The following is a 19,122-nucleotide window of genomic DNA, read 5'->3' on the forward strand; positions in this document are numbered from 1 at the left end:
TAGACAAGAAATAGGCATGAATGAATGAAACTATACTGTGAATCAGTCAATGTATATCACATCAAATTAACATGACATGTGTGACAACAGAGAATGGCAGTGCTATCCAATACACTCACTCCTGCTTGGAAAAAAATTCCTTTAAAAGGAAATGGGCGTACCAAAGAAAGTGCGCATGATGCAGGGTATTGTTGATGTTTGACATAAGTATTGGAATAAAAGTGGGAATGAGTGAACTGGGATAAACAAGCAAGCATGTGTAGTATTTTACGATTTGAAAAGGTTAAGTGTGATTAAAACGCATTTTTGTTTATTGCAAACACACCCCTGTTTGTAAGTATCTGCAAACAAGGACCCCACCAGTGAATCAACATCATGTTTGACACAATCTGGTCCATGGGGGCCAAAGGCAGCAAATTTGAAATTCATCTTTTTGGAAAGGCAAAATTATGGAGTAAAAAACATTAAAATACATAAGAAAATACACTTCACAAAACCTCAGAACTAAGTATGCTTGACCTTTGGTGTTTTCAGTATTTATGATAGCATAATGTTTGTATAAGGTAATAATCATATTAACTCACTTTCAAAAATGCTTCCTTTGGCCCCCATGGAGCAGATTGTGTTACATATGAAATAAACATGAAATATTTGACAACATAGAATGGTTGTGCTCTCTAATAAGAAAGCTAAAGCGCAGTGATTTATAGTGTGGCCTCGACGTTGATCCACAAGCCTCAGCACACTTTACAGGTTGTCGCTGACCACTACCGCCCCACATCATTCCATAAACCATTTAGCAACAACACAGGGATTTTGCAGCTTCAATAGAGTGCACACCCTAGACATTCCACAAATGAACATCGCAACCAGGATCAGCTCCCCGAGTTTCATCGGGTTACAACGAGACAAGTAGCAGTAAGTTCTTTGTCCAAGGGAATTTCAAGTTAGAGAGTGTACCGGTACTAATCCACCGCCAGGGTTCGAACCCACAACCTCTCGCACCATGCCTTATCGATTGAGCTAATTTGACTGCCAACTCCTGCTTCAAAATAATTGCAATTCAACACTTCTTTTCTCTCTTCATCGAATCCCATTGTCAATCATCTGCCTGTCATAAAACTCATTACTTTCATCTGGAAATGCCTGACAAACATCCTCACTATACATGCATGCATTCATTTTTTATTAATCCTCTCTTCCTTTTTCCAACTTGTTCTGTCTTTCTTTCTGCTTCATTTGGCATTCTCTCCCTCTCCCACTCTATCTGTCTGTCTTCCTGTTTTTCACTTTCTACCTATCATCTCCATCTCTTTTTCATCTTTCTTATGCTCACTTCATTTCCTTTTTCTGCGCTGCTACTTGACCAACTTTTTTCATCAACCATGCAATTGTCCCTATATTCGTTATGCCTTTGGAGCATTTTGATTCAAATAACGGTGTTTTACTAAGCAAGGCCTTCCTCTCCCTCTCCAATCTGTCTGTCTTCCTGCCTATATGTCTGTCTCTCTCCATTTCTCGCTATCACTCTGTCTTCATCTCTCTCTTACACAGTCATATCGCTCTTCCTTCACACTCTCTCTCTCAAGTCTCTTTCCCCTCTTTCCTTTCACTGCATGGCAACTTGACCCACATTTTTCATCATCCCATTTTCCCTATCTTCAAAATGCCTATGGAACAACAGTATGAACAAGAATGTTTTGACTGAGCCCAAGAAGTCTGAATTACTCTGCATTTATTATGCACCACACTCCAGTACCCGGAAACTATGTTCATACCAGTACCATCGTTTTACCGGTATCAGGGGAATAATACAAAGGATATTTTGCTTCCAACCACATTGAATTACTTAGGATTTATCATCCACCATTTCCAGGTACTGAGGAACTTCACTCTACATGTACCTCTGGGTATTATTTTTTGTAATGGCCCAAAATCTGTGTTCTTTTGTTCGTTTAACGTATTCTATTGGGGTCCCTGATAAACAGGACCGCATTGGATTATGACAGTCAGGGATTAACTCTTTTGAACTGACTGCAAAATACATGTACATGTATGGCTCTCTATACAAGGGACAAAATGGTTTACTCTCATAGTGCAATTACCCAATTGTAAATGCACCATGGGGGAGAGCGGCAGTTTGAATTTAATCTACATAAGTTGCCACTGCTTGGAATCAAACCAGGGACCTTATGTGCCAAAGGCGAGTACCCTAACCATAAGGCCAAACTCTCCAATTAGCTTGATTAGGCCAAACTCTTTAATCAAAACACATTATACACACTCACTTAAAATTTAACTTTGCCGGGTGTATGGTGAAGCAATCCAGTGGTATCTAAACCTTTTTCCTCTCCATGACTGACACACACTTATTGCAGATTCCAGGCTCATCTAATCCTACCTCTATGGTAGAATATACCTCTATATCATAAGTTTGGAACAAAATTCAAACTCCCAGATGACCCTGCCTCAATATTATTCATCCAAACAAGGTAAGAACAAATATACTCTTGTCTCCTCTCAAAGCAACATCCAAAATCAAAGTACACATAATGCTAATATAAGACAACAGACTCTCTGCAGACAAATACCCAGTGAGTAAATATAACCCAGAATCTAACCAGTGTTTACTATGTAAAGTGAAAGTCGGATTTGATTGGTAGCCGATGTTATGGACTAGTAATACAGAAGTTAGAGCAATGAGGTTATGATGTTATGATAAGTAGAAGAGTAACCACAACATTTTGTTCATCTTTTAGGAAATCCGCAAACCACTAAAACAAAATTAAATCACGAAGTACTAAATTGATGACCATTTCGACTGCTCAGTGCCAGAAGTGGGTAAGTGCAATAGCTGCCCTGTGAACATTTGGCAATTTACACAGTATATTGTACTCATCTACACGTGGCAGTTATTGCACTTACCCACTTCTGGCACTGAGCCCTTTAATGCTATGGTTTGATGCAAACCCCATGAAAATGTAACTCATGGTTACCAACTTTGGCGAGGGAAAGATATTTTTTTTAAAGACCGAAATATTCAATATTCATGACAACATTCTTTTAGATTGAGAGTCACCCTTTTCCTTTCAGTTGCTGACAGCAATAAGAAATAAAAGAATTTGAGCACATTTTTTGCCAGTGACTAAAAATTAATATTAACAATATTAAGCTCAGTCCCAGTGATTGCATCATATATATGTGTGTGAGCTAGCAAAATCAGTCTTAAGTTCGACATATTCAATTTTCAGTTCCTACATGATTGTATAAAGCATTTGCAAACCTTTGCACAAAACCCCATTAAAATTGAACATTTAGTTCCAAAGATATGAACAGTTGAGGTGTTTTCAAAACAATATGCAACAAAAGAAATCATTTCCTTCATTTGGTTATATCTGAAAATCAATACTTCCGTTTTCAGACTTTTGCTTGATCACATCACATATGTGACACCATCTGGTCCAAAGGAGGCATACTTGGTTCTAAAGTTATGAAGTTTTTTGATGTCTATTTTCTTATGTATTTTATTGTTTTTTTACTCCATATTTTTACCTTTATCTCAGTTTCAAATTTGCCGCCTTTGGCCCCCATGGATCAGATCGTGTCACATATGTAGATTTCTTCTCCCCAGTCGACATCAATTTCCCAGTTGTTGACTGGTTAAAAACAAGGTCACAACTACACTCAGAATAAAGGTAAACAACCCAACAATACCAAATTGTCTGTGTATTGATCTCCCTTCTCTGTGTCTGAATACGCCAATGTACGAGTAGTTTATTACGCACACAATGCACCACCCCCTCAAATCACAAGAGTGTATTCAAAGACAGGACAAAAATAACACTCACTGGAGGTCTCCTCGCTCGCTAACTTGAACTTAATTGGTCATCGTACAATCAAATTAATCGCAAACCAGCATTTGCATGGAATGATGATTGCTCCGCAAACAACGAGCGGATATGGATGGTAAATAGCACCCATATTCTATTTTTGTTTTCTGGGGCAGGAAATGAACTCAAATAAACAGTAATAGTTGCCATGGCTACTAAAAATAGCGCTGTAATTATACAAGATTTGTTTACGATGATGAACTGCATTGGATACAATTTGTGATCTAACCTAATATGATGTTGGTTTTGTAAGTTAATGTAAATAATTTGATTGCAAAAACATGTATACCACTCACTGGTGGATTGCTTAGTATGGAATTGGCTTCCTTAAATGAAAATGTTATTTTTTGGTGGATTTGTTTCTTTTGAATTGATGTAAATTGAGAAGTGGTTACAAAAGCCTACACAACTGCTTACATCCCTTGTGCTATATCAGGAAACTGGATACAAGTGCTATTTTATATAATTAAATCTAACTATATCACATACCGTTACACAAGAATATTAATACTATTAGCAGATAGCAAATAGCAGGGTTTCCCTTTCTTTGTATTGAGGGTGGGGCAAGTTGGAAAAGGCACAGTTTAATTGGTGATGCTCTGGTATGATACATTTATGCATACTGTATTGCTGTTGCAGAAAAGAAATCTTGCCTGACAGTGACTCCAGTTGACTCTGTTCTAACATTCTCATTGCTCAACATTGAGAAATATCTGTCACGATAACTAGCCCACAATGACATCAAATTTTTTACCAGACCTTTACAACTTCTGCATACAAAGGCAACATATCCAACCAGAGATATGTTGCAAATCAGAAATTTATGTTTAATTATTTTCCTCAGGCTTCTGTCATGAAAACTGGACCATAGTGACATATTGACTATTCAGTATAACTTGTGCATACAAAGACAGTAAGTTCAAACATGGAATGTGTAAAAACCAAATACACAGGTTTGCATCACAGTGACAAAATTGGAATGAGATTTCTATTACAAATTTTTCTTCAGGTTTCTGTTACGATAACTAGACCATAATGACATATCAATTTGTTTACCAGTCCTTTACGTCTATGTATACAAAGAGAGCAAGTTCAACCATTGGGTTCACAACTATCACATAAAGTAAAACCATTAAGAATCACACACACAGGTTTAAATGACAGTGACAAAATCAGAAACAAATTTCTGTTCAATTTATGTCACAACAACTAGACCATGATGACATAATGCTTTTGACCTGTCTTTTACTACTCGTCACAAATGTCACAATAACTTGACTATGACAGATTACCTTTTTGACCAGTACTTTACTACTTCTGCATACAAAGACAAGAATTCCAACCATTTGGACATCACATACCGGTTTGAATCACACTGACAAATTGTAAAAAAATTTCTGTCATGTCAACTGGACCATAATGACATGATGTCTTTGACATGTCCTTTCAAGCTTCTGTATACCAAATCAAACCATTGACAATTACAAACAGGTTTGACTTACAAAGTGATAGTATACAGAAGGAAAATGACACTAAACAAACCAAAGCTTCTGGGGGTGATGATAACAACAACACAGGGGATACAGGTCAGAATCTTAGTGATAATAATAATGACAATGAGACAAATGATCAAAGTAATGGTTGTAATAACAACGAGAGTGGTGTTACAGATAATAGTGATGCTACGAGCTTCATAAAATCTCATTTTATTTTTTGGAATATCAATGGTATGTCATCAAATATTGGTGATTATGATTTTGAAGCATTTCTGCAAACGTTTGACTTTTTATGCTTTGTTGAAACATGGGCATCAATAATAAATGAATTTGATATTACAGGTTTCGACCAGGTTAGCACTATAAGAAAGAAGGCAAACAATGCAATTAGGAATTCAGGTGGAATATCATTTTATTACAGAGCTAACTTGGATATTGCTGTAGAAAAATTATATAGTAGCTCAGACAATATCCTTTGGGTCAAAATATCATCAAATGATGGTATTGCTTTAATTGTATGTACTGTTTACAGGTCACCCCATAACTCCCCATTTACTGTTAATGAAGATATTTATGACATTCTCGAATCTGAATACTCTAATTACCAGTCTTGTTTCAGTGAATTCAAGTTCATTATAGCCGGTGATGTTAATGGTAGGACAGGTAACGAGGACGACTTTATTGAAGGAGATGAATGCCCTGTTGGTTGGCTCCCAGAGACATATGAAGAGGATGAAGAAATGTGTAAGAGAAAAAATTCTGACAGCACAATCAACAATTTTGGTAAAGATTTGTTAAATTTTTGCAAAGGAACTGGCTTCAGAATTGTGAATGGAAGAATTAATAGCCAAGCTTCCGGATTATTCACTTTTATTAGTCATCAAGGCAAAAGTGTCGCCGACTATTTACTTACCAAACCAACTATTTTCCCGCTTATTACTGATGTTGCCATTTACAACAGAATTGAGTCAGATCATATGCCCATTGTATTTAACATGCATTTTGAGAACCATTTGGACAATGAGAATGTTAACATTTCAGATAAAGAAGATGATGAGGAGGCAGGCACCACCTTGAATAACTTATTGAAGCGCTTTGTTTGGAATACCAATTGCCTGCATTCATTTATGAAAAGATGGAAACATCCAGACTTCATCAACATGAATAACAGGTTTAGAAAGGTTTTGCATGAACTTCATATTGATCAGGCAGTTTCAATTCTTGGTGACATGCTCTACTTTGTTGGAAAAAGTATGTTCCGACAACAAAAGCAAGTTAGAACTACTGCAAGGAAACAAGACAGCTGGTTTGATGCCGAGTGTTTGCAGCTTAAAAATACGGTTCAGCGAAAACTTAACAGGTTTAGATTGAGTCGCTCAGAAGAGGCTTTGTCAGAATATAAGATCATTAAACAGCAGTATAAAAATCTTTTAAAGCAAAAGAAATATTTATTCAGGAAAGAGAAGCAACAGGCTCTTCTTCATTCCCTCTACAGTAATGATGTCAAAACTTTCTGGGCACAATTGAAATCACCTCCTAAAAGTGTATCTGATCGCATATCAACCAATCAGTGGCTGCATCATTTTAGAAATCTTTTTAACCCAGAGAAAGACGATGCCAGTGATGATGATATTGAAATCATCGAAAGTGAGTGTCCTCCTGATAACCACTCCGAGGAGACCAATAAAATTGACACCGAATGGAATACGTTTCTTAATACTGAGGTAACTGAGGATGAGGTAGCTAAATCTGTGAACTCTCTGAAACAGGGCAAAGCGACTGGTATTGATGGCATACCTGCTGAATTTCTTAAACATTCGCCAAAAGTCTTGCTCGATATGCTTGTAAGTTTATTCAATGCAATATTAAGCTCTGGCTGCTTTCCCTTGCAGTGGGCCACTGGGCTGATTGTCCCCATTTTTAAAAAAGGTAAACGTGATGAGCCTAGTAATTATCGGGGAATATCACTTATTTCAGTTCTATGTAAAGTCTTCTCGGGAGTTCTCCTGAATAGATTGAACTTCTGGGCAGACGCAGTGAATTTCTTTTGTCAAGAACAAGCTGGTTTCAGAAAAGGTTATCGCACAACAGATAATGTTTTTATTATGTATACAGTAATTAATAGATACTTGTCACGTAAAAAGGTAGATTATATATTGCTTTCAGAGACTTTAGTAAAGCTTTTGATTCTGTGAATCACCAACTGCTCATTTCTAAACTAAAAGATGCTGGAATTACTGGTAATATCCTTGAAGTGTTAAGTTCCATGTATATGCAATTAAATGCACATGTTAAAACTCCTAATGGAGTCACAAATTCTTTTCCTTGTTTATCAGGTGTTCAGCAAGGTTCTGTATTATCACCATTTCTTTTTAATTTGTTCCTCAACAGCTTGAGTCAGCAGCTGAATTCTTCTGACATCCAGGAAATCCGACTTGGCGATGCATATATAAACCACCTGCTCTATGCTGATGATCTAGCATTGATCAGTGATACAGTATTTGGACTGCAACGACAAATAAATATTCTTGCTAACTACTGTAAAGTATGGGGTCTAACAGTCAATACTGAGAAAACAAAAATCATTGTTTTTCGTCGTGGTGGTGTATTAAAGAGATATGAAAAATGGTATTATTTAGACGAACAAATAGACGCTGTTAATTCATTTAAGTACTTAGGAGTTACATTCAGTTCGTCTGGATCATGGATCAAATCACAAGAGTATTTAAGTATACAGGCTAAGAAAGCCCTTTTTAGTGTTAAAAGCATTGCCAGTAAATTTGGTCGCCTACCTCCTGATGTAATGTGCAAAATTTTGATACTAAAATTGCCCCAATTATATTTTTATGGCTGCGAATTATGGGGAACAGATGAATCAATGTTCATTGAAAGAGTACATTTAAGTTTCTGCAGGTACCTACTCAACATACCAAAAACAACTTCCAGTGATGGTGTGCGAGGAGAATTGGGCAGATATCCTTTGTTTATTCAAACCCTGATGAGAGTTATCAAGTATTGGTTATATATTCTTGAACTAAGTCATAATAGAACATTATTTCAGTGCTATAAATTTCAGTACAACAAAGCCGAACGTGGCCAGGAGTGTTGGGCACTAGCTGTTAAAAATATTTTGTTCTCTAGAGGATTTGGTCACGTTTGGATTGCACAAGGTGTTGCCAATAAAAATGTTTTTATTTCACTTTTTAAGCAACGCTGTACAGACATAGAACTACAACGCTTTGATGAGTCTATGCGCATTTAATTCTAAGTTAAAATATTATTCAATCTTTAAGACTGAGATCATATGTGAAAAGTATTTATTTATAATTGAAAATGTTATGATGAAGATTTTGTTGACTAAACTCCGACTGGGTAGTTTGAATTTGGAAGTAGTTTTAGGAAGATATGAAGGTATACCACGCGATGAACGTCTCTGTAAATTATGTGAGTCTGGATTGGTCGAAGATGAACTGCATTTTGTTCTAGTGTGTGATTATTTTAGGAATGAACGGCAACGTTTTATTCCTAGATACTATCGTGAAAACCCATCTGAACTGAAGTATTGCCAATTCATGCAGACTTCTGATAGCAGGATCTTGAAAAATCTGTGTAAATATCTATTTAATGCATGTAAGAAGAGAGATATATACTTTCGTCAGTAGATGTATACGCTAATATTGTTTATGTAATTTACAATGTATTTTAGGGCCGGAGGCCTTTATATACTGAATAAATTTCCCTCATTTGAGGGAATTGAATTGAATTGAATTGAATACAGTGACAAAATTTAATACAAATTTTGGTTTTAAGTTTTTCTTCAGGCTTTTGCCATCAAAAAATGACATAATGACTTTGATACTACAGTACTTCAGCCTACAAAGACAAACCATTGAAAATCACACACATGTGCTTTGAATTACAGAGACAAAATCAGAATCAAATTTCTGTTCAAATTATGTCCCAATAACTGGACTCTAATGCCATAATGCCTTTAACCTATCCTTCACAACTTCCACATACAAAGTCAAACCATTAAGAATCATCACACACACAGGTTTAAATTACACTGACAAAATCAGAAACAAACTTCTGTTCAATTTATGTCCTAATAACTGGACTCTAATGCCATAATGCCTCTAACATATCCTTCACAACTTCCACATAAAGTTAAACCATTAAGAATCATCACACACACAGGTTTAAATTATACTGACAAGATCAGAAAAATTTCTGTTCAATTTCTGTCACAATAACTGGACCATGGTGACAATGACTTTTTGATCACTCCTTCACAACTTCCACATAAAGTTAAACCATTAAGAATCACACGCACAGGTTTAAATTATACTGACAAAATCAGAAAAATTTCTGTTCAATTTCTGTCACAATAACTGGACCATGGTGACAATGACTTTTTGATCACTCCTTTACAACTTCCGCATATAAAGTCAAACCATTAAGAATCACACGCACAGGTTTAAATTATACTGGCAAAATCAGAAAAATTTCTGTTCAATTTCTGTCACAATAACTGGACCATGGTGACAATGACTTTTTGATCAATTCTTTACAACTTCCGCATATAAAGTCAAACCATTAAGAATCACACGCACAGGTTTAAATTATACTGACAAAATCAGAAACAAATTTCTGTTCAATTTCTGTCACAATAACTGGACCATGGTGACAATGACTTTTTGATCAATCCTTTACAACTTCCGCATATAAAGTTAAACCATTAAGAATCACACGCACAGGTTTAAATTATATTGACAAAATCAGAAACAAATTTCTGTTCAATTTCTGTCACAATAACTGGACCATAATGACAATTACTTTTTGATCGATCCTTTACAACTTCCGCATTATAAAGACAATAAGTTCTTCAAACTTCTGAAGTTATGACACACACTGGTTTATAAAATTGGGATCATAAGAGTATTGGCAAACATGAAACCTTACTTTGGCTCGTATTAGGCACTTTGCATATGTGAGATTTTGTTATGTGCGCGTAAGTTGGGACTTTAATGATGAGCGCAGTTATATGCAACAAACAATTTTTATCGATTACGAGCTGAACAAAGCAAAGAAAATGTCAAACAAACATGATATTTAAACATGATATTCAAATCTTTCTGTGTACTTGTCTTTGTTACTGTATGTCAAAATCTAAGGAAAAAACTATGCCCTAAATGATCCTTCCTGCATTTCTGAAATTTTTGAATTTTTAAACATTTTTTGAAACGTGTCATCTGCAGTCGACACCCGTGTGAAGAGAGTTAAGAGTCAAATGAGATACATCAGAAGACAGATCAGATGGTGCTGGGAACTTCATTCCACTCATATATCTACGTCAAATCAATCATACTTACTCCTTGTTCCGCTTCTAGAAATATAAGCAGATCATCCGTTGTCATAAACTCTGAGCTTGCATACCTGGAATGAACCAAGGGAACAAGAAACAGTTATGGATATGTCAGAAATTGGTTACAATTATGTTACAAATTGACAAGATGATGAATGTGTATATGGTAAAATGCTGTGCTTGCATACCTGGAATGAGCCATGGGATCCAAAAAACAGTTATGTGTATGTCAGAAATTGGTTACAGGTATGTCAGATATGGTGAAGATGATGAATCTGTTTATGACATAGCAAGCTAGCATGCAAGCCAAATTGATCCCATGGGTGGCATACTCTAGGTGAAGTCGCAATGAGGAATATGAGGGAGAGAGATAGGGTCATCATAGAATATTTATTCTGAGACTGTTATAGAGAAATCCCATGAGGGAAGTTGGTATTACTAGTTATTTTGGAGATCACCTGTCTTTCGCTGTTCGTAAATGCATAGAGTTTATATTTGATTGGAAAAGTTTTACATGAAATCTTTGTGACCATTGAAGGATCAAAATGCCGAAGGCATCAGTGAAATAAGCCCCCTCCCTGTAGAGAAAAAAAGTCCCCCGTACAACAGTGACTAAAAAAGACTACTATAAATCTCCTCAGTCCGTAAACTTTGAGAATTCTACTGTAGGATTATACTGACTAGGACTACTTTTTTACCCACCCCACCCTTGTAGGACTACACAATAAAAAAGAAAAGAAAAAGCCTGTATGATACTCAATTTTTGTTTCTAAAACATTAGGGCCTTGTACCAATCAGAAATACCAATTTACACTTAATCATACATGTCATTCTCCAGGCAGATGGTATGTTAATACAGGCAGTAAACATGTCTCTTTAACAAGCATAATGAGTTAAACCATGATAAATGACAGTATGGCATTACAGAACATTGACTGTGTAACAAATTGGGCCACCATGTAGTTGCAATTTACTGCATCTATGATGTAAGTGTACGGTATCACTGCATATAGTAAACTCAAGCAAGGATGATAACATTTTAAGCTTATTCGTGAGCAACTTTAGACTTTAGTCTGTTGAGTGGCCCCACTCCAACCCTAATCCTATCCCTCAGACTAATCTCAACACACATTAATAAATCCAAATAAATCAACTAATTCTAATCTAGACCTATAGGTTAAAGACCACTACTTATGTATTACACGGGTTTCAATGGGAAAATGCCAAATTTCGGGTGGAATTTTCTCATATTCAGAACTCTCACAGTTCAATGCCACTAATATCAGGTGAAACTATATGATTTAGATGCCAAATGATCAAAAATTCAACATAGGTTGACCTGAGACTTTTCTTGTTTTAACGCACTGAACCGTAAACACCTTAAAATGACAGTGCGCCGGAGTTGATAGTTACAATATGATAGGGCGAAATGTTTACTAAAAACCGAAGCCGTATGTATGAATTTTGGTACTATTACAACAAAAATGTCATATAATGAGAGAAAATGTACCATTTTGAAGCATCAAACTCTAAAAAGTACTTTCTTGGCTATATAACTTGATCAATTTCAGCGATTTTAATGCAGTCTTTTCGAATGCCATGAAAACAAATAGTTCCTAGTCGTATTTCAATGTATCGCCCAGGCCTATTAGTGGTCTTTAACCTATATAAGCACAAAAGTGCTCCAATCTCGGGTAAAATGCCATGAATGTAAACATTGACATTTGCAATACATGTTTTAACAAGAAAATTTCTGGAAAACAGCATGACGAGTAAAATATCAATGGTTTTCGGACACCCTGTATGATGACTGTTTCGCTGTTTTTGCTTCAACCTAGGACTATATCTGGAGATTCGTATCTGCAGCATGTCCTAGCACGATTAGATCAGATCAGATTGATTTAGGGTTAGTGTTCCGATTTAGGCTTGCTGATTAGTGTTAGAATTGTTGATTAGGGTCAGGTTCGCATTAGGAATAGGGTGTTTTATAGGGCTAGGCTCGTGGATAGGGATAGAGATACTGCTAGGTCCGAGGATTAGATATGGGTTTAAAATAGAGTTATAGATCAAGTTAGGGTTTCGGCTTGAGTTAGGATAGAGTGAGGCCATACATGATGCTGTAGAGGCCCATAGACAACGTGTACACAAAGACTAGATTTTATTTTACACGCGACTATTAGGCCTTACATGCGCCTTAAAGCTTAAGCAAAATGCCTAGCCTAGGCATATATACTGTATTAACACGTATAGGCCTATGTACGATATTTAGGGCAAGGAAATCACCAACAAAATGTGCATGTGGTTCTAATTAACAAAGTGGCATATCTATATGATCATCAACATTGATTTTTCATCATCATTAAGCTTTCTATAATTATGTATACGCAGGCAAGCGAAGGTTGTTGAATTTAGAAGCCCTGAAATCACAGAAACCAGCCGTAAACCCAATACTAATGCCACAAGTCCCCCCCCCTCAACCCGTTACTACCTCAACGGGTTCTAAAAACATACCTTAGTAGTCGAAGAAGATGCACGTTTTCTTGCCAGGGCAAATACAGTTAAATATTGAGAAATGTAAGCAAAAATAGCTAGAAAAGTCTCCATGACGAATATCAGATCCATAGAATTCAGTGTTTCTATAGGTTAAAGACCACTAATTATGTATTACACGGGTTTCAATGGGAAAATGCCTAATTTCGGGTGGAATTTTCTCATATTCAGAACTCTCACAGTTCAATGCCACTAATATCAGGTGAAACTATATGATTTAGATGCCAAATGATCAAAAATTCAACATAGGTTGACCTGAGACTTTTCTTGTTTTAACGCACTGAACCGTAAACACCTTAAAATGACAGTGCGCCCTTGAAGCTGATAGTTATAATATGATAGGGCTTAATGTTTACTAAAAACCGAAGCCGTATGTATGAATTTTGGTACTATTACAACAAAAATGTCATATAATGAGAGAAAATGTACCATTTTGAAGCATCAAACTCTAAAAAGTACTTTCTTGGCTATATAACTTGATCAATTTCAGCGATTTTAATGCAGTCTTTTCAATGCCATGAAAACAAATAGTTCCTCGTCAGATTTCAATGTATCGCCCAGGCCTATTAGTAGGCATGTCCACTAAAAATTGAAGTACTTTTAAATTGATTCAGACCTAACTTATTGGCTGGGAATTGATGAAAGAAACATTTTGGCGTTTAAATAATCTTAATCGGACGTTTCATTCCAGAGATATGGCCTTTTGAGTGTTACGGTTTTATATAGGGCTGCTAGAACATGTTAAAAAGTTAAAGTCCAAAAAGGATTACTAACAGAAAGTGTAATTTTAAGGTACTTTTTCTTAATGTATTTATTAACTAGCGTTATCTGGAACATTATATTTGCTTATAACAACATGAAAATAAGATCATCCTGAAAATTTAATCGATTTTGTTGACATACAACAAAAAATATAAGACCTCAAAACCCATGGTTTGTTTGGTGAAACCGCAAGCATGATCATAGATGGCCGCCATGGAAAATATCTCCATAGAGGAGATGAACAATAAGTGCATTATTTCAAATGAATGGCGGTAGTCTTAAACATTGTTCAATCTTTTACGGTCAGCACATTTTATCTTCAAAATTATTATATTTCATCATGGCATAAGTTTGGTAACATTAATCACTACCAATTTTGAGAAATTTGCTCCAACTCAAAGGTTATCTTTACTACATTGAGCAATACACTGTGTGCATGGAAGCCATGATGGTCCCCGGTTTTTTTATTTTTTTTTTAATGGACATGGTAGTTAGAAGTGCACGGGAAGTGCATGATTTGAGATGGGCCGCTGTAGGCTTAAACATTCTTAAATTTCTTAACATCCTACACATTTTGTCTTCATAAATAGTTAAATTTTATGAGTATGTAAGTTTGCTTGTCTGATTCACTCCAAATTCGGAGATAATTGCGTTTGAACACCTGATGCACGGAATGGTGTCACTTCAACCTGTTGTAGTTCTCATCTCATTAAATTTTTCATTAAAAAAGTTGATCTCTTCATGCAGGAAGGTCCTCTCTATTTACTGACCAAACAGGAAAAAGTTTGGTGAATGTTTTCTGGTGGAATCAGGAATTTCTTGAAACACCCTGATATAGGCCTACATTTGGATCAAAACAAGTATGTACGCCATTTAACATGCCTGGGATTTCTTGTATCGATCAGTTTCTCCATAGACAATACGTGTGTGAGTGCACGCACACAGTAAATGAAAAATCGTTCTAGTGGAAACTGTATTGAGAGTGGGCATCCCTACTATTAGTGGTCTTTAACCTATAACCAAGCCTTACCAAGGTATGGAGCAGTGAACAAAATGATTCTAAAATCTTGAAATATTAAGCATTGTTCGTAATTTTGGTTTCATATTATTTTATTATTCTCATTTGTCATTCTCCTTTTATCTTTCATCTGATCTAAAGAGTTACTAGTGGAAAATTAATCTTCAAATACATAACGTTTATGTAACTTAAATTTTGGCATAAAAAGAATATGCATTAGAAACTTTGGTGTCAAAATATACAAGACCACAATGCAATCTATCATCCTATTCACCAACTATGGATATTATCTTCATCTTAGCTTTGATAAAAATGATAAATGTTCCTGTCATAATATGTATCAATATGCTTGGTGTAGCAGAAATGGGCTATTCCAGTTGAAATTCATACACCCCCTATGGAAGACACAATCTAAATCTTCTGACATTGGGAGTGAGAATTTCAAAAGGGATTACCTGGATGGGTGATTCCATTTGTAATCTACACCCCCTGTGTGGGAGATTATGGTGATGTCTTCCATAGGGGGTGTATGGATTTCAACTGGAATATCCCATTTAACAAGCATCTGTTCTACTTAGTTATCAAGAAGTTGATAGCAATCAACTCACATTATTGTGTATCTATATTTCATCCTTTTACGACATGACAGGTCTTTCTTAGAAATTTCTGAGCAAATATTAGCTGTTAAACAAATTGAGTGATTGACTATGGAAAATAAAGTTTACCTTAAGTTTTTTTATGTCTATAGTGCATCTCGTCTCAAGTTGAGAGTAACAACTTGTTACATTTGCAATGGCAGTTGCTAATTAGTGTGTTTATGAGGCTGCATCACCAGCGTACAAATATAATCGCCTTTCTATGCGTGTGCATATGCCATGCTGGATTAGGTCAGCGTGTGCTATTCAAATCTGTCACTGCGAAATCCAACATGGCTTTACTCTCAACTTGAGACAAGACAGACTACATAAGCAATGTTATTTTAAACAAAATGCATAACAAAATACTGCAAACAAGGCAACACAATCCCACACTCATTTGGGAAATCAATAGAACTTCCCTAATATGAAAATTTTGATTGAAAAGTCACATCTTTGAAAAGTGAGCATTATTGGAATTACAGCAGACAAACTGACCTCAATCCCGCTCCCTTTTACCTGCACTACTTTCAGTCCGGCTCCTGTCCTAATTTCCAAACAGAATACTTATGCATACAATCCTTTAAAATTACAGTGTTTATTTGCCATGAAGTACAATGTGGACAATATTGTGAAAAGCAGCTTGAATTTTTAGATTTTTGTATTAGCAAGTAACCAAGTAATAAAGTGACCACGGTTCAATGCCCACTGAGTCATGATTTTATTTCGCTTCCTCAATTTTTATTGTATGTCAGTTTGCCAGAGATTCATGAATTCATTTTTGCATTAAGCGCGCTTCAGACTCCGTATTGTACGTACAATATTGTATGTACAATACTTTTCGTGATGTCAAAAAGTATTACACGTGCAATAAATAGTATGTACCGGGAAAATATATATTTTGCTACAATCATTGGTTGCTTAATTGATACGGAGTTGCCAAATTTCTAAGAGTTCTAAATTTAGTGAGTGCACGGAATGATGAACATCTTTTAATGTCTTCTTGTATTCAACCATAATACCTACCATGATTCAACTGTACTTGAATTATTATATAATCAATGGGCACCTTTTTAAAGTTAATAATACGTCGTATTAATACTAATATTAATAATATTAAAATTGTAATAATAATATAAATGGCACATTCAGATCTTATTTATTTATTTATAGATTTATCTATTTATCTATTTAGGCCTATTTATTTATTTATTTATTTATTTATTTATTTATTTATTTATTTATTTATTTATTTATTTATTTATTTATTTATTTATTTATTTATTTATTTATTTATTTATTTATTTATTTATTTATTTATTTATTTATTTATTTATTTATTTATTTATTTATTTATTTATTTATTTATTTATTTTCTTATTTATTTATTGATTGATTGATTGATAACTGATTGATTAATTGATTTAGAGATTCATTTATACTGATATTTAGTCATATATTGATTTAGAAAGTTTAAAAGTATTATTTGTAGGCCTTTGTATTTATTCTGGTTCTGATTTTATTGATACTGATATTTTTGTTAATTTTTAAAGTTTTGGCATAGCATTCGTTACATTATAACACGCTGTGTTATGAATTTGCAACACCTTTTTACATATTGATATCGTTGAGGCATGTTATGATAGGCCTACTTATGATCATCACAATACATCCATAAACGTGTTAATGCAGTAACCGTAGGGTTAGGGGCACGGAGGCCCCCCCAATTGATCTGTAAAATCCCATAGGAAAACTGCCGAAAACGGCTTGTGCCCCTCCCCCCTCATCAGAACCGGATGCAACGCCTTCTATACTTTTTCATTCATTAATTATAGGCGTATTAATAGTAATGCGTCGAGTTTTTAAAAAGTAATATCCGCCTTTTTTCTTTCTTTTTGAAATGACATACGGTACTTGTTATACAAAAACAAATCAGCATGGAAAACATTTTTTTTCGTCAGAGGCAGATATTTGGCCTATTCAGTGTCATAAAGCTTCAAAATAGACGATCTTTTAAAATCATTTTTAAATGGCTATTTATTTTTCAACCTTATTGTTTGTATTATTTTGTAATGTTCACACAATCTGAACATGTGCTTGTAGGACAACGATTTCTATACTTTTTCATTCATTAATTATAGGCGTATTAATAGTAATGCGTCGAGTTTTTAAAAAGTAATATCCGCCTTTTTTTCTTTCTTTTTGAAATGACATACGGTACTTGTTACAAAAACAAATCAGCATGGAAAACATTTTTTTTTCGTCAGAGGCAGATATTTGGCCTATTCAGTGTCATAAAGCTTCAAAATAGACGATCTTTTAAAATCATTTTTAAATGGCTATTTATTTTTCAACCTTATTGTTTGTATTATTTTGTAATGTTCACACAATCTGAACATGTGCTTGTAGGACAACGATTTTGAATTAAACATGTTAATTGTGATAATTATTTTAATTCCCCTAGTTCACCACAGTTAAGCGTCCAAAATTGTAAGTGGGTTTTCTTTTATTTAACCTCATTATTTCGCTAAAATTACTCGAAAACCCTCCTAAGAGTTGTTGTTACTAATAAACATTTCATAATTTTGGGCAAAGGATAGCCAAATAGTTGACCGAAATCGTATATTTGCACCAATATTTGACTGAAATCGTATATTAAAGGTCCGTAACCCGATCGACAGCATCATCCCCGATTTTTTTCATTGTTGATGAGGTTTTGGTATCACATAATAGATACTATTTTTCTCATTACTATCCTGAAATTTGACGCTCCAAGTCGATGTATTTCCGGAGAAATCATGAATCACAGCGGTTTTTACAGGTATACCAGTTTGTAAACAATGGTAAATACTTTGGAATTCTGGGAGGGAATTATGAACGAAATATCAGTCACCGCAACAGCTACTTTGGTTTCAAGCGTCATACACATTCTGTGAAAAAGCGAACCACACTAACTGCTGAGGAGACGGTTTGCCGATATAGTTATTAAAACGGCAAGAGTAAGCGTGGTGTGCTGAATAGCTCAATTGACTAGCGCGTTTTTTTTTACCCGAGAGGTACCCGTTCAAAACCCGGTCTCTGAAGGTTTTTTTTCCTCTCCATTTTACCCAAACTTTTTTATATTCATTTGAAATGTACATATTGCAAGGGAAATATATTTTGTTTCCTTTTTTCTGAAACGGCACGAAAAAATAAAAACATTTTCCGTTCAATACGGGCCGGGCATTGTACAGCATGTCAGCATTCGTCATTGCCGCCCAGAATGCAATTCACGATACCAAGGTATTGGATTGCAAATTTGGCTATTTATTCACATTTACGCTGAAAATGCTCTCGCTTTTTCACAAAGCAGCATAAAGGAGGCGATATTTGATATTATTATGTAATTTTAAAGACAATCCATATC

General features: G+C 35.1%; 1 protein-coding gene across 1 annotated transcript in view; it reads right to left on the minus strand.

Moving 5' to 3' along the window:
• The window catches only part of LOC140144115 (inactive phospholipase C-like protein 1), a 132,803-nt gene that overhangs the window by 24,348 nt on the left and 89,333 nt on the right, over positions 1 to 19,122 (minus strand). Inside the window, exon 7 of the mRNA XM_072165950.1 lies at positions 10,759 to 10,822. Within this exon, the coding sequence (XP_072022051.1) occupies positions 10,759 to 10,822 (64 nt within the window). The remainder of the gene's footprint in view (positions 1 to 10,758; positions 10,823 to 19,122) is intronic.

The sequence above is a fragment of the Amphiura filiformis genome, unplaced genomic scaffold, assembly GCF_039555335.1.
Source record: "Amphiura filiformis unplaced genomic scaffold, Afil_fr2py scaffold_40, whole genome shotgun sequence".
NCBI classification, from domain to species: Eukaryota; Metazoa; Echinodermata; class Ophiuroidea; order Amphilepidida; family Amphiuridae; genus Amphiura; species Amphiura filiformis.